Source organism: Brassica oleracea, chromosome C2, assembly GCF_000695525.1.
Source record: "Brassica oleracea var. oleracea cultivar TO1000 chromosome C2, BOL, whole genome shotgun sequence".
In the NCBI taxonomy this organism is placed as follows: Eukaryota; Viridiplantae; Streptophyta; class Magnoliopsida; order Brassicales; family Brassicaceae; genus Brassica; species Brassica oleracea.
The window spans coordinates 12653500-12678445 of NC_027749.1; the positions used below are offsets into that span (position 1 = coordinate 12653500).

Here is a 24946-nt window from a genome sequence, read left to right on the forward strand (position 1 = left end):
GACTCAACTATGCTAGGTATATTGAAATTGAGCTTAAATATGTTATTAACTGTTTTGGTTTTACCAATGTTTGTCTTTATCTTAAAATATTTTATAGAATACTAATTGTTTTTTTTTCAGAAGTTCGATTGTCCGACTTTTCATCATTAGATTTCAATGAGGATGGTCTTCTCTTTGCATAAATCCCCTTAGTACTCTGTTGTTAAATATGAAATGACAACATTTCGAAACTACATGTGTTCAAGTGGAGGATCTAATGATTTTCACCATTTTGTATGTCCTTTTGGATATACAAAACTCATCTTTTCAACAGTGATTGATTTTGATGTTCTCCTACATGATGTTGCGAGCAGTCCCTCAAAGCATTCTTCTTTCATACTGGTTTTACATGAATGTTTGTCATCTTTTGAAGTTTGTAATACGACAACCATGGAAGCGTAAGGAAATGAGATATGTCCAATGAGTTATTATTTGTTGAAATGGAGGAGGTTATTGCTATTTGTTGTGCACTGTTTTGTGTTCACCGACTAATGGCAAACAGAGTCAAAGTTTGCAATTAAAGTCAATGCACAATTCTGTTAGAAGAAATGTCTGTATCTTGGCAAAAAAAAAAATAATCATACTAAAGCTTAGGGTTCAAACACACACAATCTGCAGTAGAAAAAAGTCAAATATATGGTAAAATAACAGATTGATTTTTCCATTGGTGAGTAAGAATTCATTTCCGAAAACATTCTTAAGCTCACTTTTCATACAGTTTACTCAATGACACATATTTTTGTTTATCTAATAATTTTTTTATTTTGTAAGATCTGAATACTATCTTTATAATTTTAATTTTTATTATGGAGGCTCTATTTTTTTAAGATCTGAAGAAAAAAAGAGGGAAGGAAATCCATAATTATGGAGGCTCTATTTGTTTTTAGGTTAAATATTTTGGTTAGTGAGAAATATCGGGTGGTTGGTGATGGAGGCAAGCAGGGCTTAAAATGGCGAAGGAGCGCATTTGACAAAAGTTCCAGGCTAGACAATGAGGACACGCCGTCGTGACTACACGGCGGCAGCAACTCAGCCGTCGACCTCGTTACCCGAAGCCCTCACAGTGAAGCCCATAGTTCCAATGTCGGGCACAAAAAGAATCAAATCGTGAGTTTTTTTTTCCCCTTTCTTAATCAAATTTCCAGGGTTTGTAGCTTTTCTCTAAATGTCCCAATTCAATTGTAGTTGTTTCTCTTTAACGTACCCTCAGAAGTTGTTCTTCTTTTTCTAATTGTATCGTCAGATGCAATGCAAAATGTAAAGGATCAAAGAAGAGTAAGAAGAAGAAGTGTATAACAACAACAGGACTGTGGGATCGACATATTCCCACAGAGATCCTGGAGGGGATACTGTCCCGCCTCGGATTAAAAGACAACATACACGCTTCCGCTGTCTGCAAGACATGGTGTGAATCAGCTGTTTCTGTCCGTAAGTTACCGTGTCGCCCATGGCTTCTTCATCCAATAGATGACTGGACCATTCCTGGCTCACCTTACCTCCTTCTTGATCCGTTAAAGCCTCATCATGATCAGTCTCAAAAATACAACCTCGATTTCCCACACATGAGGTTTACGCCTGGTGGAATGTCTTGTTCTAGGGATGGTTGGGTGCTTGCGAAATCACCTCATCTCATGTATGCATTCTTTTTTAGCCCCTTTACCAAGAAGCTCTTCGTATTACCACTGGGGTCAATCTATCATTCAATGTCTCGCCTAGCTTTCTCAGCAGCTCCTACTTCCACTAGCTGTGTGGTCATCTCCTATTCTCGAATACCTAAAACTGCAGATTTTCGGATCGAAACTTGGCGGCCTGGTGCAGCCAGATGGACCACCCATCGCTTTGAGAACTCTGTTCTTCGCAGGTGGGACAAATGTGTCTTCTCCAATGGTGTCTTCTACTTTCTCAGTACTTGTGGCTGCCTTGGTGTTTTTGACCCGTGTGAAGCAACCTGGAATCTTCTTCCCGTGAAACCCCTTCTTTTCCCAGAGGTGGATTCTCCAGTGTTCCTCATGGAGCATGAAGGAGACATCTTTGTTATGTGTTCGCGCCTCGACAGCAACCATATGGTGTTTAAACTAAACATGAAACAAAATGTATGGGAAGAGAAGAGAGATCTTGGAGGCTTGACAGTTTTTGCAAGTTGCCCTGGCTCTTTTATAAGAGCTTGTCTCTCCGCAGAGGAGATGAACAGAATCTATCCTTCTTTTACTGATTTTTATTTGATTTATGGCAGAACCTCTTGTCGCCCTCCAAGAACCAATTTGTCTTGCCGCGTCTCTTGGGTAGAACCACCTCAAAACAACGTTGATTTGCTCTGACTTCGTCATCCCTTTTACTTCTTTTTTGTAACTTTGTTTATGTGTTTCCAAAGGTTTAATTTGAATTAGTTTCATGTCTGTGTTTTAACATTGTATCTCTGTGAACTGAACTAGTTCCTATTAATCTGCAGTGTAATTAGCTTACTCTTTTAAGAATTACACACAAGCTAAAGAGGGCTTAATAACGTAATACTATGATCCATTGATTAATTAAATAAGGGAGGCCCAGGCCATTGGCCATATGACAGGTTTATCATTACCACTTCCTTAAGAACAAACTTGTTCTCTGAAGCTTTTGGTAGGGGTGGACATATCTGTTTAGTTTTGGGTTTGGTTTGGTTTGGTTTGGTTTGGTTTGGGTTTACTTAAGGTTTAGTTCGGTTTGGTTTAGATTTAGTTCGGTTCACTTTATTATGGTTTGGTTTTTGGTGTAGTTCGGTTTGGTTATAAATATGTTGGTAATGAATACTTGTAAGCCTTCCAAAACTGTTTAACTATTTGACTATTTTCTTCTTCTTTAGTCTTTAATTTATTGTTCTTTGAAGAACTTATGTTAATTTAACTTACCTTTAGACAACGGAAATTGGGGAATCTATGATGAATAAGAGAGACGGCGACAACTTTAGATGCTTATAGATTTTAGGTTTTGCTTTTAATACAATCTTTAGGTATTACGTATTAGGATTATAATTAAAGTATATATAATAGTATTGTTTGCTTCATAATTGGGAACTTATAAAAATATAGAAGTTAAGTAAAAAAAAAGATAATGAAACTCTGACTAAATGATGCAGCGTAAGCATCTTATTTATATTGGGTTTTAGTTTTATAGTTTCCTTTTTATTCTTGTTATAGATAAACATTAGTATTCTTAAATATTTGGAAAGATACTGATTAAAGACTTTAGGATAGAAGGTTAGATAAGGACTTAGGTCTTTTCTTATTAGTATAAATAGTGAGCTCTTGATTTGTAAGAGTCACAATTTTGATTATTATTTTATAAAAACTTAGAGCTTTGTTTTACAACATCTCTTGAATCCTTGCAATAGGCTAGAACAAAGGTGTTCTCAACGATCACAAGAAGACTTTGATCTTAGGCATTCTCAGACTAAATAGGATCATCGTGTTATCGGTTACTAAAACGGTACTTCCGCTCCATTACTAAATAATTTCACAATGTTAATATAAATATATATCTATTATTTATTAATAGATAAATATATTGGATTATCGGTTTGGTTCGGTTTAAAACCAAACCAAACCAATAGGGTTGGGTAAAACATGAACCAATTGAATTATGTAAAGAACACGGTTTGGTTTGGTTCAGTTTGGTTTTTTTGCTCACCCCCAAGCTTTTGGGTTGTCTGCGACTCTGCATTGTCTTTCTTCCCACTTTTGGAACTCCACTTGACCAATAATTTCCTCTAGCTCTTCTACAACCCATACTGCAGATGTTTTGTTTCCAATAGTCCACTCTGCTTTTGTTTCTAACAGACACTCATAGACACTAAGCCTTTTCTTCCCTTTACCTCGTGAATCTCATTACCCATCACGTAAGTTGTGTACTTCAGCAAATCCCATTTGCATTAAGGTTCTGATTGGTGACACTAGTATCAAGGTTAAATTGGAATATGTATTATAATTCGATGTAAATTGTAGTAATGAATTATGTGGTAAAATCTGTAGTTTTATGAAATTGCAGTAAAATCTTTAGTTTAAAAGTTACCATTTTACTAAAACTGATAACTGATAAATCTTTGATGTATAAGTTGTAGTATAATTTTCAATACAATAAATGAAATATTAACAAATAATAATGAAGTATTTATACATTAACCTATTCAAAACAAATGAATAATAAAAATATTGTTTATTATTAATATGTATAAAAATGAGATTTAACAAAAAAATAATAAGCATATGATATTTCTATTGTGGTTTGGGAAATACAAAAATTATCCTATTTATAAACAAAAATATCCAAAACGTAACACAAATCTTTTTGTAAGTGTGTGTGTTTTTAATTTTGTTTTATTTTTAATGTTATTTTATGATCCATTGTTGAGATACTCGTCACCCAGAAATTTTATTCCCATGTACTCTTCTTCAAAGTTCGTTTACATTTCTTGGATCCTAACTTCTTCTTATTTTCTTAGATTAGGGAAGTTTGTGTATTTTTAGTGTTATAGATCGCTACATCTGTGTGGATTCGATCTTAAGGTGTTGCATCAATGTACCATTCGATTGTGCTAGCATACACATTAAGTTAATTGTTGTGTGTATAAATGCAGTAATCAGTTATGTTCGAGTGCTTGATGGTTCTTCTTTTCCAAATTGTTTTTCAATCTGAGAGTGAATTGTTTTTGTCGGATGTTGCAGGTATTGCTATTTATGGTAGGCCTTGAGTCTCCTCCCGTTTGTTTGGTTGATTGGCGCTTCAGAGAACAAGTCGATTCCATGATTGATGAAGTTATCAGCTGGGACAGATTTGGACCAAGCACAGTGAAACATTGGTTTTGACCCTTAAATTTTTTGCTAGCTATATATATGAACATAGTCCTCCTGTTTTTTTGGACAACGGACATAGTCATCCAAATCATTAAAATAAATTACTAACATTCTTGATAAATGTTATGGTCCCTGAATTTTTTTATCCGACCATGGTCATCAGGATCCAGCTACTCCGGTAGGAAGGTAAGCAAAGATGATTGTACATACTTTTAGGATTGGGAAACTATGATATGTGGGTATTTCTACATCAATTCCACTTCCTCGAGCTATGCCTACTTCGGTTGAGAACGGAAAATAATCCTGCATATACTCTAGCTTCTTTAGCGAACCACACCGTTAGGTTTGTGTAAGGGGACCTCATGGGGTTAGGGTAGAAGCTGTTGTTTTGTTTGATTCAAAAATGTATTATTTATGGATTTCCGGTTCGGGTTGTCTTTATATATTAATATAATATTTAAATTTAAAAATAATAATAATAATGAATAGATGTTAAGAGCTTATTTTCAAAAGGATTTCCGGTTTTTTTTAATTAGTTACGGTCAAAAAAAATTACCGTTAAAATTTACTTACATTTTTTTAAAAGGTAAATGGTAAATATGTTTTTAGTTTAAACACATTTCTAGTAAATGGTTAAAGATAAGAAATATGTTTTAGAAATATGTATTTTTCACTTAAAACATATTTCTAGTAAACGGTTAAAACTAAGAATATAAGTTGCGTACTCAATTGAGGAGAAAAATATCTTTTAAAGCAACTGTATTTTTACTGTAATAATTACATACTCCCTCTATTTCATAAAAAAATGTCACTTACACATTTTTCATACATATTAAAAAACTGATTAAATACATTTATGTTTTTATTAGTGTTATCTATTTAATTAATATTATTTTAGATAAATATATTTATTTATAAAATCAATGCATTTTACAATTAATAATGAATCAAAAATAAGTATGAATTGTATTGAAATTATAGAAAGTCATTTTTTATGTAACAAAAGAAATATTAAAATAATATTTAATATGTAACAGATGGAGTATGCTATAACAGTTGACCTGATTTTTAGCTTGACTCATCGTCCATATTCAAAGGTCTTACTAATTTTGAACTCGATGTTAATACTCAACTAGTCTATATAAATTTATAATCAATTAAGAAAAGAGTTGACCTCGTTTTCAGAATTTTGAATTATGAAGTGCGTTGTTGTATAATTTGATAAACTATGACAAAGAAAACATTGAGACTTCTCTCTGGATCCAACGGCTGAGAAATGGGAATTATAAGACAACCGTACGAGAAGGGACACGACACAGTCAACGGTCTCTGTCACTTAATTAAAATACTATCAATTAGCTGTCTTAAACTTTTTTCCTGTGTTTCGTTTTGGATGTGGTCAAACAAATTTATTTAACACGTAACGGTTTGAAATTGTGGAGCACGAAATGTTGTAAAAGGAGAAGAAAAAGAGGAGGAGATCACGAGGGTTCGACACATACTCACGGGCAATAACTTGTATCATCCCTTTGATTTTTTTTTTTTCATGGTCAATAAACAAAGAAAAGCCTGGCATTTACAGTTTAAATAAAATAAAATACTTTGCCAGAAAAATAACAAATGAAAATTTAGGAGAAAAAGAAAATTACAATGTTAATTTCAGAAAAGATCAAAATGTTTAATTTTTTTTTTTTTTTTTTTTTTTTTTTTTTTTTTTTGACCTGGGGGTATCCCAGGCCGAGGCCCAGACTAATCCCCAAGGAGAGGTGCAGCCCACGGATGGACCCTCTCTCCGGGTTTTCAAATGGGCCCTAAAGCAAGCCCATATCCGCGTGGCCACCTAGTGATTTAGCCGTAGTGGGGTGCCTTCGAACCCGGGTCGCTTAGCTCGCCGGTATCCGCCTACCACTAGGCCACCAAGAGGTGGTTAATTTTTTTTTTTGAAACTAATGTTTTGATTTTCTGATTACTAACTATTTTATGAGGTTTTTTGACACATTTTATAAGGTTATTTGAAGGAATGTTGTTGTTACTGTAAAAGTCCATCACCTTAATTTGATTATTTCAGACTTTTTACCTATTTTTAGCACCGATTTTCAAATATATAAAAAAAACTAATATACATGTGGTTAATGTTCAATATATCGAACGTATGTGTGATTTGACTCAAGACAAACTCTAAAATATATTTTTCACAAAAAAAAAAAAGAAAACTCTGAAATATTCATGTCTTTGCATCTCAGTGTCTACACATACATCTTATGTTCTCCCATAACAAAACCTCAGGGGAATTCCCGAGGGTGATCCAACGCCTATGCGTGCGTATTCTTCGACTCAAACCTTCTAATACAATTACATATCGTAACCGGTGACATGTTTATGGCACAGTAACCATTAGAGCCGCAAATTTTGTAAAGATCGTAAATGTCAGTTTCATCTCAATGCTGTTTTATTCCAAATCCATGTTTGCTAGATGTATGGAACTGCAATGTTAATTCTGTCGATGTTGAACGGGGTTTGTGCTGTCGATGTTTCTTTCTCAGGTTCGTATGTGTTGAAGTCTAATATTTTTTAACCGGATTTTCAGCAAGCCAATTTCTTAATTGAAGACCTCCTATGGTGAGCTGAATTTTACTCTGACATAGCTGCTTCTTTTTAGTCTTCTAGTTTTGAATTTTGTTTTGCTTTAGTCTACTTTGCATTGCCTTTGTCTTTGGTTATTGCATCTTCTGAAGTTTTTTTGCATCTTCTGAAGTTGTTTGTTGTTGTTTTAGATTTCTTTTCCTGCTAATAATTCATTTTTAAATATCTATCACAAGTTTGAAAACTGATAATAATACATTATTTATTCATTTTTGGCTAAGATAATAAATGTTAAAAACTTGATATGGCCATTATACGCCTCTCTGTTTGAAAGACCATTTATATGCATTTGAAAGTTGTTTTTCAGGTGAACGTAGCAGTGAATGCTCGTGTATAACCAACGATTGTGATCATTCCAGATGGAAAGTTACAGCTTGACATTCATTTAGGTATTTCCAAAATTGTAGAAAACTAATATGATCCGTCCTGAACTTTAAATTAGCTTTCATTTCCGGGATAAAATATGTTTGAGGATTTAAATCTCTACTACATATAATTCGTTTACTTTAGATTAAGCAATAAACATGATCAAACCTAGCCTACCTTGAAATTTAATTAAAAAGTGCATTCATGCATGATTAACATGTATGCAAGCTAAGCTCCTAATTAAGTGTAAAATTTGCTTCGATTAAATTTGCTTCATACCTGCTGAAATATCAAGAAATTTTCAATCAAGTGGGGTTTTCATAACCCAGCGGATATATATGTTTCTGATACACGAATGAGAAGAAAATGATGAAAATTCATACATTAAAATATGTTTCTAGTAAGCTTTTGTTCAAAAGATAAATGTCTATAGACTATAGTAGATGATCATACAGAAAAAGATCTAACAAATTTGTTTATATTCTATTATTATTATAGAACTGGGTAAAAAATCAAATCGAATCTAAACCAAAATTTTGGAATCCAAGCCGAATTATAATGTATTTCCAATATAATATAAACCTTTATACTGAATCAACGAATAAAAGATAAACCAGATCAACCAAAATTCATTAAATATATTTTTAATTTATAGTATATAGAATTATACACTACATATAATATTAATTAGTTATACTTTTATTATATTTTGTGTAAAACTAAACCTAAACCACATCAAACAATTTAAAATCAAACCAAACCAAACCAAACCAAAGTAATACAAGAAAGTAGTTACAGGTGAAATATATTGTTGTAGAAAATAAATTAAAATCTAAATCCAAATAACCGGAACATAACAAAAATCTTTAGGAATGTCCACCTTACAAAGAATACTAGAATAACAAATCTTCATTATATCCTAATTATCTGGGAGATTACATTCATAAGTTTTTTTTTAATACCATAACTAAACAACATATACATTTTTATATATGGAAAATAGGAAAATGTAAGCAATCAAAACGCATTAACTAGAAAATATACATAAATATATGACATATTAGTTAGCAAAGAAAACATACTGTATATTGGTGTAGAGATAAATCTTTCAACATATTCTTCTACTATAATTTTAATTATTACACAATTCAAAATACAGTTATCAATTAAAACTAAGTTTAAAATTGGATTTCTTACTAAAATTCACAGTCACTCATATAAGTTAGTTGTGCAGGTTTGGTTCCAGATCTTTAAAATATCAAAGGAGTTGCAGAGAGCATAACTGTCTTTTTAGGATGACTTGAAAAAAAACTCACAAAAACAGTGAAAAATATTAGAAATTAGCAACCAAAAAAAAAGGAAAAATTATTAAAATTCAGGAAAGTCTGTGACTTTCGTGGAAACTCCTCGCGTCCTCTCTGTCTTCCGATAAAGGCTTCGCTTTCATCATTCAATATCTTCTTCTTCCATCTCCATTATCATCACTCTTTCTCTCTCTCCTTTTGTTTCTGGGTTCGTTTTTTGTCTTCTTCAATCTTTGTCTTTCTCGCTCTTTCCGAGGAAAAACAAAACAAAGATTCGACCTTTTTTTTTTGGTTGTTGGGTTCAAACAGTGATTTTTTTTCTCCCTTTTTTATAGTTCTTGTTGTCCTCGAATCTACTTGATTCGCGGAAACAAAACACTTGTCCGTGTTCTGTCTGATTTCTACTTCGAAATTTACTCAAAAAAGTTTTGAAATTTGACAAAGAAGAAGAAGGTACTCGATGTTGTCTTCATAAGAAGGTGCAATCTCTACGATTTGAAGTATTTATTCTCCGACAAATGAATTTCCGACAGGAGAAGTTTGTGAGGTAAGTGTTCCCAAACCAAAACCCACTTCACTTCTTTACATCTGTCTCCTCGAAAATTCTAATTCTCGAAACATTAAAAAAATCGATTTGTTTCTTCACTTGTTTGGATCAGGTTTCAGGACTGGACGTCCGACAAGACCTCCGACGTCGAATACTCCGGGAGAAACGAGCCACCAAACGGAATCTTCCGGAGAACGATAAGCTCAATCTCCGACAAGTTCCACAGAAGCTCGGCGAGGATCAAAACGTTCAGGAGAACATACAAGTCCTACTCTTTCAAAGAAGCCGTATCCAAAGGGATCGATTCGACTCACAAGATCCTCGACCCGCAGGGACCGTTCCTTCAGAGATGGAACAAGATCTTCGTTTTGGCTTGCATCGTCGCCGTTTCTCTCGACCCTCTCTTCTTCTACGTCCCCGTGGTCGACGACGCCAAGAAGTGTCTCGGTCTTGATAACAAGATGGAGATAACCGCTAGCGTCTTGCGCTCCTTCACTGATGTCTTCTACGTGATTCACATCATTTTCCAGTTCCGTACTGGCTTCATCGCTCCTTCTTCTCGTGTTTTCGGGAGAGGTGTTCTTGTTGAGGACACGAGGCAGATCGCTATGCGTTACTTGTCTTCTCATTTCATTATTGACATTCTCGCTGTTCTTCCACTTCCACAGGTGAGAATTGAGATTGATTTGGTTCTTTCTACTTGTATCTCCAAGCCACTAATGATCGTTTTCCCTCAGGTGGTGATTTTGATTATTATTCCGCATATGAGAGGCTCAAGGTCTTTGAACACGAAGAATCTGTTGAAGTTCATTGTTTTCTTCCAGTACATACCGAGGTTTATCAGAATCTATCCGCTCTACAAGGAAGTTACAAGAACCTCAGGGATACTAACCGAGACAGCTTGGGCGGGAGCTGCTTTCAATCTCTTCCTCTACATGCTTGCTAGTCATGTGAGTCCTACTTCGTTTCTAACCCGTTGTTCAGGATCAGAGCATAAACATGTAAGTTTTGTTGCAGGTGTTTGGTGCTTTTTGGTACTTGTTCTCTATCGAGCGCGAAACCGTGTGTTGGAAACAAGCGTGCAACAGAAACAGGAATATCTGCGATATCACTTCGCTGTATTGTGACCATAAAGCTGCAGGAGGCAATGCTTTCCTCAATGCGTCTTGTCCGGTTCAGACGCCAAACACAACGCTTTTCGACTTTGGGATATTCCTTAACGCTCTTCAGTCTGGTGTAGTGGAATCTCAAGATTTCCCTCAGAAGTTCTTTTACTGCTTCTGGTGGGGTCTTCAAAACCTCAGGTACTGAGAGATTGTATCATATATATGCACAGAGAAGACAGCAACAAGTTCTTGAATCTTTGTTTGTGTGTGTTTCTTGATCCAGTTCGCTCGGTCAAAACCTTAAAACAAGTACGTACATATGGGAGATCTGTTTTGCTGTCTTCATTTCTATCTCAGGGCTGGTTTTGTTCTCCTTCTTGATTGGTAACATGCAGGTTAGTCTCGTTCGTTTCATCTTATGTGTGCTTACATTGTTTGCAAAATCAATTGCTTATTGGTGCAAGTAAACTAAAACGTGCAGACGTATCTGCAATCAACAACCACGAGGTTGGAGGAGATGAGAGTCAAGAGAAGAGACGCTGAGCAGTGGATGGCTCACCGTTTGCTCCCTGAGAGTCTGAGAAAAAGAATCAGGAGATACGAGCAGTACAAGTGGCAAGAGACTAGAGGCGTTGACGAAGAGAATCTTCTTAGTAATCTCCCTAAAGACCTTAGACGTGACATCAAACGCCATCTCTGTCTCGCCCTTCTCATGAGGGTAAAACACAAACACAACTCATCTCCTCTCTTTTTTTCTCAGTGTCAACTCATGTCTTCATCGGTTTCAGGTCCCGATGTTCGAGAAAATGGACGAGCAGCTTCTCGATGCTCTATGCGACCGTTTGCAACCAGTGCTGTACACAGAGGAAAGCTACATCGTAAGAGAAGGAGACCCCGTAGACGAGATGCTCTTCATAATGCGCGGGAAGCTTCTAACGATGACAACAAACGGTGGAAGAACAGGCTTCTTCAACTCAGAGCACCTCGGAGCCGGCGATTTCTGCGGCGAGGAGCTTCTAACATGGGCCTTAGACCCACACACATCCTCAAACCTCCCAATCTCAACGAGAACCGTTCGAGCTCTAGTGGAGGTCGAAGCTTTCGCGCTTAAAGCTGATGACCTCAAGTTCGTTGCTTCTCAGTTCAGACGGCTTCACAGCAAACAGCTGAGACATACTTTCAGGTTCTACTCGCAGCAGTGGAGGACTTGGGCGGCTTGCTTCATACAAGCCGCGTGGAGAAGACACGTGAAGAAGAAGCTGGAAGAGTCTCTTAAAGAGGAAGAGAATCGGTTGCAGGATGCTTTGGCTAAGGAAGCTTGTGGAAGCTCCCCGAGCCTCGGCGCCACCATGTATGCGTCGCGGTTTGCTGCTAATATCTTAAGGACTATACGCAGGAGCGGGTCGGTAAGGAAGCCGAGGATGCCGGAACGAATGCTGCTTCAGAAACCAGCAGAACCAGATTTCAATAGTGATGATTACTGTATATGATTTGACTTATGAAAACACCCAAAACGATTCATGAAAGATAATATATGAAAATAGAAGTTTTTTAATGTAAAGGAGTGAGCTTAGTAAGAGATACAAAGCCTCCTATGACACTCATTATTCATTCGTCTTTTTAGAGTTTTTATAGGAAAGCCGTTAAAAGTCAAACAGACGTCAAGAAGAAGAAGCGAGAAGTGAAGCCACTTCTCTCCTGAGGAATGTAGGCAATGCAAAAGCTGCTCTGTGCATCTGTTTTGGAAAGGAAGAGAGATTAGAATCTTGTTCAAGTGAGAATCTACAGAAGTCAAAGTTGTGTTAAAGAACTTACATCAGAGTTATAAAACTTCATTTCTCGTATATAGGTCATGGCACCGTCTAGCTTCTCAATAGGGTTGATAGGGTTCTTGAAATCAACATCAGGTCCTTCGGTAGAGCACAAGACAAAACCAATCACGCCGCTACAGTACAAAGATGTTGGCTTCACTTCATTAGTAAGACGAGACCAGGAAAATGTGATTAGAAGAAAAGTATGAGTTAAAGTTACCTTGGATAAGTTGGGACGCTGCTCCACGCGTACTGAACGTTTTTGAATGTCTGGCGGCAAATGGAGATCATGTCTTCAATGAGATGAGTGTGGAGCCACATACTTTCCGCCATGTTGCAAAGAACTCCTCCAGGCTTCAACGCTCTAGCTAGAGTTTCAAAGAAAGGCTTCTCAACAAGCGCCAGAGCAGGACCTGAGATTATTATTATTATTATATAGGTAAAACAAAAGCGTCAAGAGTTTTGCATCTGCAACAAGTTCTTATCCAAAGCGAATCATACCAACAGGATCTGAAGAATCGACAATAATGGCATCGTACTTCCCTGCAGGGGACTTGCGAAGGAACTCAACAGCTGCCAAAAGAAAGGGATATCCAATTATCAACACAGTGAAAATTTCAGATAGATTTGGAAACTGGGAATGAGTTGAAGAATGCTTTGATTACCATCACCAATGTGAAGTTGAACACGAGGATCTTCAAATCCAACCGCTAACTCGGGAAAGAACTTCTTAGACACCTACAAGATCAAAGCAATCACATGTTTTCTGAGATATAGAGCACAAACCTAAAAGTGTTCATATTTATTATATGATCACAACAAGACCATTATACTTACATCAATAACCATCTTGTCTATCTCACAGATGTCAATAACCTCAACAGAGCTATGGCGAGATATCTCCCTGAGAACACCACCATCACCTCCACCAACAACCAGAACCTACAAAATATATTTATACAGCCAAAATCTAGCCTAAGGTGTTATTGGTTTATATATTTTGATTGATTTAGAAATCCATACAGTATTTATAAATCCAAGTAAAATATACAAATTTTCAAATTCTCTCGGATTAGTATTTACAAATCCGGAGGTTTTCCCTTGGATTTGGGTCTTTGTATTTTTAACAAAGAAATCCATGCAAATCCATTCAAATACATTATGAAATCAAATCTATTAGTAAATCCGTATGATTGAATAATACTTGATTTGAATTAGAATTTATGAATCATTAAACGAATAACACATGATTTCAGTACGTATTTTAAAATCACAGAACCAATAACACTAGATTTAGTTTGGATTTTCAAATCCATCAAAATACACCAACCAATAACCTCCACTAAAAAAGACCAAAAAGTATCAAAATCGTATATGCTTGACATGCCATCAATGTTGAGCTGAATCAATGTTTCAACAGTCAACATTGGCGAAAAGATATATCTCATGAGATCTAATAGGAACACACGAACTGAAAACAGGTAAGCACATTGTGCCTCAATCATCACAAACTATACATAATTTTACTTTGATCACTTGAAGGAGCTACAGGCAACCAGAGAGACAAAACTTTTAAGGTGAGAGAAATTACATTTTTAGGTGAAGGTGTGGAACATAAAGGAAGATGGGCTATCATCTCCTGATATGCAAATTCATCTTTTTCAGTCAGCTGTACAATACCATCTAGAACAAGCACTTTCCCGTAGGTAGCTGACTGCAAAACCAAGAACAAAAAAATGAGGTCATCCTCCTAAACCATAAGCATTACAAAATACGCAAGTCTAACGAAATAAGCTATATTTCTAACCTCAAACACTAGGACTTCCTGATAGTCTGACTTGTCCTTGAACAGAACTTTCTCAACTTTCAGTGAGTGTGCTTCACCTGCAATCAACACACAAAACAGCATTGCTTAGCACATAACCTAGTAGAACCTCATACACAGACAAGCATAAGGTAGTATTAAGATACTGAAAAGCAACAAAAACAAGCTATCAACAAGTGACCTACCTGGCCACATAGGGTTGTTGAAATAGACGGCTTCGCCTTTTTTCCCTGCATTCAATTAAGAACAAAAAAAAAGCAAAAATAAGACAAATGTTCTGAATAAATAGAGAAGCTTGACAAGTAGAAAAAAAAAAGTACCGGAGCGAGAGTGCTCGGAGAACCATCCAGAAACAACAGTGGAGTGGCATTTAGCATCTTCCTCAGGTAAGCAAGACATGGCCTTGAGGCAACAAGAAGGAACAGCCTTATTCCCGTTACTCGCCTTCCCATCCAAAGTCTTCTGGCATGCCAAACCTTTTGCGCCGTCTCCCTCCATAGACAATCCTTTTCTTCCCCAGCTCCAGCCTCTGTATACTGCACACACAAACAAAAAAAAATCAAACATGAGGACACACATCACTTAATTAAAGGTCACAAAAGCAAAATCAAGACTTGAAACTAACAGCGTTCGAATTAGAACCAGCAAATGTTTTCAAAGCTAAAGGCTTACCCTAGGAACCAGGATTTAAAGAAGAGGAAGAATAGATTTAGCATTAATTAACGAATATTTACAAACTGGAAAGTTGATCACTTTACTGACAAGGGTTGGTCCGAATATAGAAATATATCACTTTAGGAAACTAATCTAACCAAATATAAAAGAAGATTGCGAAATAAGATGCCTTTTCGCACCTAGTTTTCTAGAGAAACCAGCCAAAATGCAATCAGAGAGTAAAATAGGGTTCGTAGAACCAAGAATCGTCTCAAAACACAGAACTTTTCGACGCAACAGAACACGGTAAGAAAGTTTCATTCTCATCGGAACAATCAAAACCTCCGAGATCATTCAAGATCAACCAATAAAACAGATTGACGACAGCGAGAGAGAGAGAGAGAGAGAGAGAATGATACCTTGTGGTTAACGGCGGAGAAGAATGAGAGAGAGACGAATCGGGAGCTAAAAGGTGATCTGAGAAGAAGAAACAGCGAGAGAAGTCTCGTTCTCTCTTTTAATCTTGCGTTTCTTCTCACTTCTCTCAGGGCGGGCGCTCCTTTCTCTGCGTATTTGTGTCTGTCTAGAAGAACCCCCACGCCAGACTTTACTTTTAAAAACAACTACATTTTTTTTTTTTTGATATTTCAGTTTCTTATATAAAATATTATTTAAAATAACGTGTTTTCAACATGTACCATACTACCATGTTTGATCTTAGCAAAGGTGATGTGACACAATCCAAAATTCAAGAGACTAATCATGTTGTGTCTGATTTGTTGGGAATAAATACATTTTTTTTTTCTTTTTCCCTATTTTCTCAAATTTATTTTTTCCTCCAATTTTCATTTCTTACATTTCTCTCTTTTACTTTAGAAATTATATTTTTTCCTTTAAATACGTGATAAGAGTAAATGATAATAAATAATATTCCACTTGATTGGTAAGTTTATAATGTAATATAGAGTAAATTAACATTTAAAGTAAAGATTTACTTTAAAAATAGTATCTAGTCACATTCAAATAGTTAAATAAGGATTTCTTGATCGCTTGATCTAATTATGCAAAAAAAAATTTATTTTCTCTTTTTATTTTGGTATTATTTCTGTATATGATAAATATTGATATTGAAAATGTAAAAAGGTTATAATGGAAATTCAAATATTAGAGGTGGATGAATCTGACAAATATTGATATTGAAATGTAAAAAATAGACATTCTAGTTTTTTTTGTTTTTAGAAGATTGTTATTTTGAATATTTAATTCAATATTTATGAGTTAATGATAACAAAATGAAAAAAATATAAAATATCTATTCAAAATCATTGAATTTCTTTTGAAATCATTGCTTTAGAATCATAATATTGTAAGTATGATTTTATTTATAATTAAACATTATTTATAATGTGTTAAGTGTCTTAGAATAACCTTTAAAAATAAGAAAATTGCCAAAAATACCACATTCATAATACCACTTTTCATGTTTACTTTAACCACTTTTACCTTCACTTTTAAAAGAGAATTTTTTTTTTTATAACTTTAGGGCTAAATGTTTCAAAAAAAAAAAAACTTTAGGGTTAAGTAATCTAGGGTTCTAATAAATATATAAACAAATACTTAAAAAAATTAAAATTTTTAAAAATAGTTTCAAAACGAATTTTCGAATTTCAAAAAGAAAATTTGAAAAATTCAAAAATAAATTTTATAAAAAAGTTCGAATTTGAAAAAGTATAGTTCGGAAACATAAAAAACAAATTTTTATTTTTATTTATTTAAATAATTTCTTTATACATAGAGTAAGGGTATAAGAGTCTTTGCCTCTTAACGAAGAAAATATTTTTGAAAATATATCTTTAATGATGGTAAACATGAATAATGATAACAACAAAGTGATAAACATGAAAATTCTCTTTTAAAATAAGATATTAATTATTTATGTATTATTAATAAATACTAGATGGTTGTAGGTTTTTGTATATTGTATGAATTGAGAAAATTATATGAACACCATCGAGAACACAATAAGTGATGGTGAATTACAATTATTTTCTCAAATATAAGGAAATACATGCTATGGTGTTTTTTGTAAAACGTTAATGTGATGAAAAACATTACTATTATTTGTTGGAGATCAGAATACTTTAGTATACTTAAAATTAAATATTGATAATACCTAAATGACATTATGTATTGTTGAAAAAGGTCAAGATCTCATGAATTATTTATTTTTAGAGGTTGTTTGGTAACTCCGGTTAGTGTTTTTGCGACTGTGGACGGCTAAAAATATTTCTACAGCCATAAAGTTCAACAATCATTTTTTTTTTGTTTTCTTGAAATCCACATCTGACCTTTCTTTGGCTAGAGACAGTAATTTTCTTACATCATAAAATAGTGCTATAGAAATTTATTACTTTCCTCTGTTTCATTATAAGTGTCGTTTTAGGTTTCGGAACACGGATTAAAAAAACAATTAGTTTTGTACATTTCCTATAAAAAAAAATAATATTACCAATACACCTAACCATATTTCAACCAATATAAAAATAAAATTTGCATAAAATTAATAAATTTTGCATGAAAATCAAAAACGAAACTTATTTTGTAACAAAAAAAATTCTCTAAAACGACACTTAATATGAAACGGAGGGAGTAATAAATATGTGAATACAAAAAATTAATATTCCCAATTATATTATTTAAAAAATCACAAAAGACCGTTAAAACTATAGCAAAAAAATATATATCATAAAATCTACAATAAAAAAAATAAATTCACAGTTTCAACTAATCAAACCCTTAGTAAAATCCAATAATAACATTTTTGAATATTCAGATGATGGATGCGATTTGTGATCAATGGCTTAATTTTTTTTATTTAAACAAGATACAAATGATCATAAATCGTATTGATATGAAGTTTCATTAATAAATATTCACACTACATACATATATATATTAATATCATTTAAATTAATTATATACTATATAAAAATATGTTAATTTTAAAATTTGCATTGAAAATTTATTGAGATCTTAATAATTTAATTTTAAAATTTGTATTAGAAAATCTCACATTAAATTTTTTGTGATAAACGGTTTAAATTTTTGTTACAGAAAATATATAAATGTTAATAAAATCATATGAGTAGAAAGTGTCAGTAATAAATATTTATATTAAAATATACTATATATATATATATGTTAATATCACTAAAGTTTAATTATATACCATATGAAGTAAATAAAATGATGGTTTTGATTTATTTATCAAAAACATGATTGTAAATAAACAAAAGTTATTGGTTTTGATTTATGTATATACTTTTATGTATACAAATTATTTTAAATATTTGGTTTCTAATATGTTATGTGATCCTCGCAATCTCAGATATACATTTCTTCAAATTTTAAAGTTATTTTTAATATTGGAAGTACTATACTGTATATATTATTTCATTCAGATTAAATAATTTAGTCTTGATTTTTATTCCTAAAAAACTTTTAATGAAATATCATGACAAGATTTCAATCACATCCTTTTGAGTTTGTTCAAATAATGAGAGATTTGATCATTCGTTTAATATTTGTTTCTCCTTAATACCTTATCTTGCTATTATAATTGTAAGAATGAGAGATTTGAACTATTTATTATAAGTTTTATGGTTTATCATTTAATAAATCAAACAGTTTTAGTTTATACATATTTTACATATATATATTAGAATGGTAAAGTATTATATTTTTTTTTATCGGTATACTCTTAAGTAACTAAACCTCAAAAGCATATGTTAATAAAACAAGTAATTTGTTTTGTTGTTCAAAAGTTATATGATTATTAGACCGAACTGGTGAATATATACTAGACATACATTTATATTTCGAGTTTGCACTTATATTCTATAACAGCTTGATATATTAGATTTGAACACTAACCTGTGAATAGGGTTTGCTTGTGATTTTCTTCAAAAAAAGGATTCTTAGATATGTATCTGAAGTGAAACCAAATTTTACAGATGTCCATCTTTTTAAATTTACACTTATGTAATTCACCGAATTCACATAAAAAATTTTAAAAAAAGAAACAAAACTCATATCAGTGCAACAAAAACGAGAACGAAAGCACAATTTTATAAAAGTAGAAAATGAAATTAATTATGGAGAGTCAATAGTAAACAAATCAAGAGCATATAACCAGATCCCTTTTTGTCATTTTAAATTGATGTTGCTTATTTGGTTTTGGTGATTTGTGTCAGGCGCAAAATTTAATTTTCTTTTGTGCATATGAAATCTTAAAATAATTAAAATAAGATGTAATATGTTAACTCTTCAACAACGATGATATATTTAAAAGGTCAACATTTGTACTCGTCATATTACAATCGATAAAGTTTATAGTTTTGTAAAATTTTAAAATCATTAAATGAGCGAACATTAGTATAAAAAACTTATTCACACGTGCGCGCTGATTATCGTCAAGTTACATATTATAAGAACGGGACTTTACTTTTTGCATTTTTAGTCTTTAAATAATTTATGTGATTAGTGGGTATGTTGCCCTCTTCTCAATTCCAAAATCTTAGTGTTATTTTCTTCGCAAATTTGAAAATGTTCTGGCAAATAGGATAGGAATTGGTAGAAGAGAAGTTCACTAACTACAAACAGACACGTATCGTTAAGTGGATGCAATGTCAACAAATGTTTTAAAATAAATAAATAAGAAAACTTTTTTTTTTTTTTTGAAACACAAATAAATAAGAAAACTTAAGAGTCATAAACAAAACTGACACAAGGTCCCACGAAGAATGAATGAGAAGATGTCGGTGCCTTTTAGTTTTCTTTCTTTAAAAAAAGAATTTTTGGTCGTTGACACGTTTTCATAGTTCCCCAATCTCCTCCTCCTTTCGACTCGGTCCTTAGGCAACATTATCGATGGTGGGGAGGGCTCTTACGCGTGGACTCCACTACCTTTTTCTAAAAACTATGCCAAAATGTCCTTAGTTAACAAACGTTTTCACTGCGTTTGTTACACTGTTTGCGGACACCATTGACGCGTGGCGGTCCGCAACTGGTTCATTGTTTTTTTTAAAAAAAAAAAAAAAAAAAAAAAAAAAAAAAAAAAAAAAGAAAAAACTTAAGTTAGAGCCTCTCTCTCCAAAAGATCTTCTGCAACCGTCGAAGTTTTCATCTCAAGCAGTCCCTTTTACTTTGTCGGAGTCTCCATCTCAAACAGACCGTTCACCTCTGAAGAAGTTTCCATCGTCTCCTTTCATCTCCCCGCTCTGGCCCCTTCAACAGAATCGTTTTTGAATCTAGATCTAGATCTGGGATTTTTTCAAGTTCCAGTATACTTTGATTCAAGGATTCTTAGGCCTTCCATCTCTTCTATGACCTCGACCTCCTGGATTCTGGAGCTGGGCTCCTCTCATTCAATCTCGGAGGCTGGTTTGTTGGTGTTTGTTATTGGGTCCTTCAGTGACTTTTTTACTGCAGTATGCAGTCTCATTACCGGGTTTTCTCCGGTTCGTTATACCGACGTCATGTCGTCTCCATGTCAGCGCGTGGACTGGGCTTCCAGTAGGTCCTATTCCGTCCTAGCTCTCCCCTCTCCTTTTATTGTGTTCCAGGTTTACCTTAACTCGTTATTTTCCGCTTATTCCTCTTCTGATGAATGGGATAGAAAGCTATTTTTTTTTGGTGACATTGGAATTGAGGAACATGGGTTTATTTGGTGATGTATTGATGGACATAGCTTCTGTTGTTTCCACCTTTGGTGGTCCTTGTGTTGTTTCGGTGCAATTTATTACTGTTATGTGCAGTTATCTTACTGTTGTGTGCAGTCTTACTATTGTATACAGTCATGTTATTGTCTTCATTCGAGTTCTTGGTGCTGTGTATTTGTTCTCTTTTTGGTGGCAGTTGAAAGAGAAGTTCATTGGTATACTTAGCCGGATGAATATGATTATGGTGGGTATAGATTACCCGCTTGTCTCCTTGTTGGAGCAGTCTCTCTTCCCAATATTTCCTCATGTATGGAGTGAATTGGATGAACAAGCATTGTTGGTATTGCAAGGATTTTCCTCCCAGCGAATGCTCTCTGCGTATGGTGCAATATGTATGGTCTTATGGGTTACACTAGATGCGATCTTTCAGAATGTCTATATAACTGTTGTGATGCAATTTCGTATGGCTTCTTTTTGTGATTTGTATCGCCATTCTATCTTTTACTTTACCAGTGTCTGGTTTGTTTGGCGCAGTGCAGTCTTGTTGTATTCTCCTTTAATGGAGTTTAAACTCTTCTAAATTAAATGCAAGTATGGTTTGATAAAAAAAAACACATTTATATACAGTTACTTATATTTACTTGTAAAATATAGTTATATACAATATTTTCTTATCTGATATATATATATATATATATATAATTAATTAAGTTAGTTCTATACAAAAAAAATCAGATGAACCTTAGATCTATACTATTATTTATGAAGTGATTTTGCTGATTTGTCATGTTCACCATAGTTTTAGGTTATTATGCTTATTTGTCATGTTTTCTATAATTTAAGTAATTTTGGTTATTTATCATATGCTTAATAATTATAGTTAATAGTTTTACTTAATAAATAGTTGTATAATGTTGCTAGATTATAATATATACATATTTAACCAATTGTTATTTTTTTGTTCACACGATAATATTATTATAAAACCTATTCGTCTCTTATTTTTTAGATTTTAGTTTAGTTTATATCATATTGAGTGACTTTCTATTGCTTCAGATATCTTATGTATATTTTTTTATTATGTGATTATTTGTGGTTTTGTTCGTATTGAATCTTATATCCTATTTTTCAGTGGCTATGGAAATAAAAGAAGAATTATTCTATTGTCTAGATAAATATAATTGTATTCTCTTATGTTTTTTGACTTGAGTTTCCTTTAGTTTGTACCATCACTATTTTGTTATATGACTTTTTGGATTTCGAGCTTCGGTTTGTCCAAGACAAGAAAAAGAAGAAGATCTAAAATCAAATAGCGTTGTTCTTAGTTGTTTGCTTTTGTTTTGATGTGTGTATTAATTCTTTTGTTGTGTTTATTTCTTACGTTAGATCTAGGTTTTGTAAGTTGGAAGTATTTCTTCTATCATAGAAGTTCTATGTTCTACGTAAATTTATTATTTTTCACCTTGGTTTTTCTTATTTTTTTATTATTTTGTGCAGTACCAAAAGTGGACTTTCAGGTTGCTGACCACCTTAAATTCTCTATCTCAATAGCTAAAAATAAAAACCTATAGTGTAACTGTGTACATGTAAGTTCTTGGTCTTATGGACGTTATTTGTGTGAATCCTGAGTAAATTAAAATGTATGAGCTCAAAATTAAAACATGGCATGAACTTTTTTACCGACTTGCTCAATTGGTTGGTTCTGGTAATGATAAAAATTCACATATTGTATTAGTTAGTTAATTAAACAAATATACTCTAATATAAAATTGTGATATTATTAGTTTCCAATTGATATTTTTGATCTGAACTATCACATTAAAAACTAGAGTAATTAGAGTCATTTTACATTTAATGAATAATTATATTTATTTATAATGCTTAATAATTAGATAATTATATTTATTCATAATATATATAGTTATATATTCATATACAATAATAAATCACCCAAAAATAAAAGTTAAACTTGCATAAATAATAATTGAGTAAATGAAAATTTAATTATATATTATCATTATCTAAACATATTAATTATCTGGTATTATCCAAAATCAATAAAAGATGATATATATGCATACATACATACATACATATATATATATATATATATATCTTTATATATTTATCAAGGTAAAAATAATTGTAGTTACCAACAATAATCTTATCAGTTTTTAGTATAAGAATGTTTAGACAAAAAAATATTATATTTTATTATAGTTTCATTTCGAGGAAAAAATGTTTCTATGAAAGATATACTTAAACGTGACAATATAAAATTTGGTGATAAGATTAACGTCGATGAAGATTTTTGGAGATTTTCCTAAAATATAGTTGGAGGTAATATAATTAAAAAAAGTGATAATTTTAAAATAAATAATGAATATTTAAATTTTGTAAAATGGTTATGCCCGCATATGCGGGCACAACACCTAATTATTAGTATAATATCATCTATAACATTTAGATTTTAACAAATAAAAATTAGTAGTTTTTTTGAACAATTATTACTTGTTAATCTTAAGTAACACAAAAAATAGAAAACAGAACATTAAAAAAATAACAAATGTAAATATAAAATAAAATTTAAACATTGCAAAGTCCAACATAAACCATAATAGTGAAGATTCAAGACTCTAACTACAACAATAAGTCAATATAATATAAACAGTTTTTTTTTTAAGTGTGGCCTAAAATATTACCGCATTAATAAACATAAATTTTTTAACTAATTTCGTGGCCTAAAGCTTTACCTTTACTAGCCTTATGAAAGGGACGGCCATAATAACAACTTTTTCTTGTACCAAAATTTTGCATAAAGATAAAGATGGAACATATACAACATGATAACAATAATATATATATATATATTTGCGGACCATGTTATAAATGATGAATAATAACGAGACAACAATAATATTATGTTTATTGAGGCGGTAACCTTATTGGTTTATCAGTATTCAGTTTATAGTATGTTTTTCTATTCAGTAATACTCCAGAGCATACAGAATCAGCTTTTCTTTTTCTTTGTCAACTGACAAGATTTTGCTTTTGAGCTTTTTATAAGAAAAAACTATATATGGGCATCATTACTGCCAAAGACTGAATATAGTTTTTTAAAATAGCAACTTCTTCAAATATAAATTTTAAATTTCAAACGAGAAAACTTCGAATATAAAATTTCGCTCTACAAAACATTATATTTGAAATCTCTCTTTTTTTTTTCCTTATCGTATGTATCTTCCGAATACTTTTTCTATTTTTCTTATTTTATCATTTTAGTCTTCAAAAATGGAATACAAAATATATAACTAACATCAAAAAAAATCCTAACTCTGTCCCAGGCGTAGGAACAACTACGCTCCACCTTTACGCACTACGTTCCACCTTAACGCCTAGAAGTGTGCCGAGAACTTGTGTTTGATTGCACAAACATGATAGCATTTCTGTATACGTCATTAAAGAAATACCAATATCGCCATATTGGTCCCTTTGCTGCAGTCCTAATGAAAGCAGAGTATAACCATGAAAAGCTTTATTAGTAAAAAGAACAAGACACATAAGAGACCTAAGCTGTTTTCGTATAAGAAATCTTTTAAAATTTTAGCATATGTTATGTACGATTAATTTTTGGAAGTGTTTCTAAAATTGTACAAAGCCTTCCCTAATGATTTACTAGCCCGTTTCATTTTAATTGTCATTTTAGATTTTGACACACAAATTAAAAAAAATATTTAATTTTATATATTTATTAAATAAAAACATCATTACCAATACACATAACCACATTTCAACCAATATAAAATCAATAAATTTTGTATTGAAATTATAAAACGACAATTATTTTGAAACAAAATTTTACTCTACAACGACAACTAAAGTGAAACGGATGAAATAAGCATGAACATAAAAACCGAGAACCGAAAACCAAACCGAACCGAAGTTCAAAAATAATTGAACGGTTCCTATATTTCTATAACCAAAACTGAAATTGAACCGAAACCGAATCGAGAACTGAATGGATATCTGAAATACAATTTATATAACTAAAATATTAATTATATTTAGTATTAAAAATACCAAATACTCTAAACATATTACTTAT

At 32.5% G+C, this 24946-nt stretch overlaps 3 protein-coding genes across 3 annotated transcripts; 2 read left to right on the forward strand and 1 right to left on the reverse strand.

The window, feature by feature from the left end:
- The first annotated feature begins 622 nt into the window (after window positions 1-622).
- Window positions 623-2503, forward strand: LOC106322774 (F-box/kelch-repeat protein At3g18720-like). Its single transcript, XM_013760910.1, has 3 exons — window positions 623-706; window positions 927-1146; window positions 1283-2503. The coding sequence occupies exons 2-3, from the start codon at window positions 1031-1033 to the stop codon at window positions 2355-2357; spliced, it is 1191 nt and encodes a 396-aa protein (XP_013616364.1). The 5' UTR covers window positions 623-706; window positions 927-1030; the 3' UTR covers window positions 2358-2503.
- Window positions 2504-9182: 6679 nt separating this feature from the next.
- Window positions 9183-12386, forward strand: LOC106327031 (cyclic nucleotide-gated ion channel 1). The gene is made up of 7 exons (XM_013765029.1): window positions 9183-9725; window positions 9838-10393; window positions 10463-10675; window positions 10743-11029; window positions 11115-11226; window positions 11313-11549; window positions 11620-12386. Exons 1-7 carry the CDS (start codon window positions 9697-9699, stop codon window positions 12319-12321), a joined length of 2136 nt encoding a protein of 711 aa, XP_013620483.1. The 5' UTR covers window positions 9183-9696; the 3' UTR covers window positions 12322-12386.
- Window positions 12351-15749, reverse strand: LOC106327032 (spermine synthase). The gene is made up of 11 exons (XM_013765030.1): window positions 15541-15749; window positions 14788-15003; window positions 14653-14697; window positions 14450-14526; window positions 14234-14356; window positions 13480-13584; window positions 13308-13380; window positions 13144-13215; window positions 12863-13055; window positions 12647-12776; window positions 12351-12567 (listed from the first exon to the last, which is right to left on the reverse strand). The coding sequence occupies exons 2-11, from the start codon at window positions 14963-14965 to the stop codon at window positions 12493-12495; spliced, it is 1071 nt and encodes a 356-aa protein (XP_013620484.1). The 5' UTR covers window positions 14966-15003; window positions 15541-15749; the 3' UTR covers window positions 12351-12492.
- Window positions 15750-24946: the final 9197 nt, after the last annotated feature.

Bases quoted from the DNA above. Each gene is read 5' to 3' on its own strand.
- LOC106327031 (XM_013765029.1), top strand. From the start codon at position 9,697: ATGAATTTCCGACAGGAGAAGTTTGTGAG. The intron at 9,726-9,837 runs GTAAGTGTTCCC...TGTTTGGATCAG, and splicing joins CGACAGGAGAAGTTTGTGAG to GTTTCAGGACTGGACGTCCG. The intron at 11,227-11,312 runs GTTAGTCTCGTT...TAAAACGTGCAG, and splicing joins TCTTGATTGGTAACATGCAG to ACGTATCTGCAATCAACAAC.
- LOC106322774 (XM_013760910.1), top strand. From the start codon at position 1,031: ATGAGGACACGCCGTCGTGACTACACGGCGGCAGCAACTCAGCCGTCG. The intron at 1,147-1,282 runs GTGAGTTTTTTT...TTGTATCGTCAG, and splicing joins GGCACAAAAAGAATCAAATC to ATGCAATGCAAAATGTAAAG.
- LOC106327032 (XM_013765030.1), bottom strand. From the start codon at position 14,965: ATGGAGGGAGACGGCGCAAAAGGTTTGGCATGCCAGAAGACTTTGGAT. The intron at 14,698-14,787 runs GTACTTTTTTTT...AATTGAATGCAG, and splicing joins CTCCGAGCACTCTCGCTCCG to GGAAAAAAGGCGAAGCCGTC. The intron at 12,568-12,646 runs GTAAGTTCTTTA...TTTCCAAAACAG, and splicing joins TGAAGTTTTATAACTCTGAT to ATGCACAGAGCAGCTTTTGC.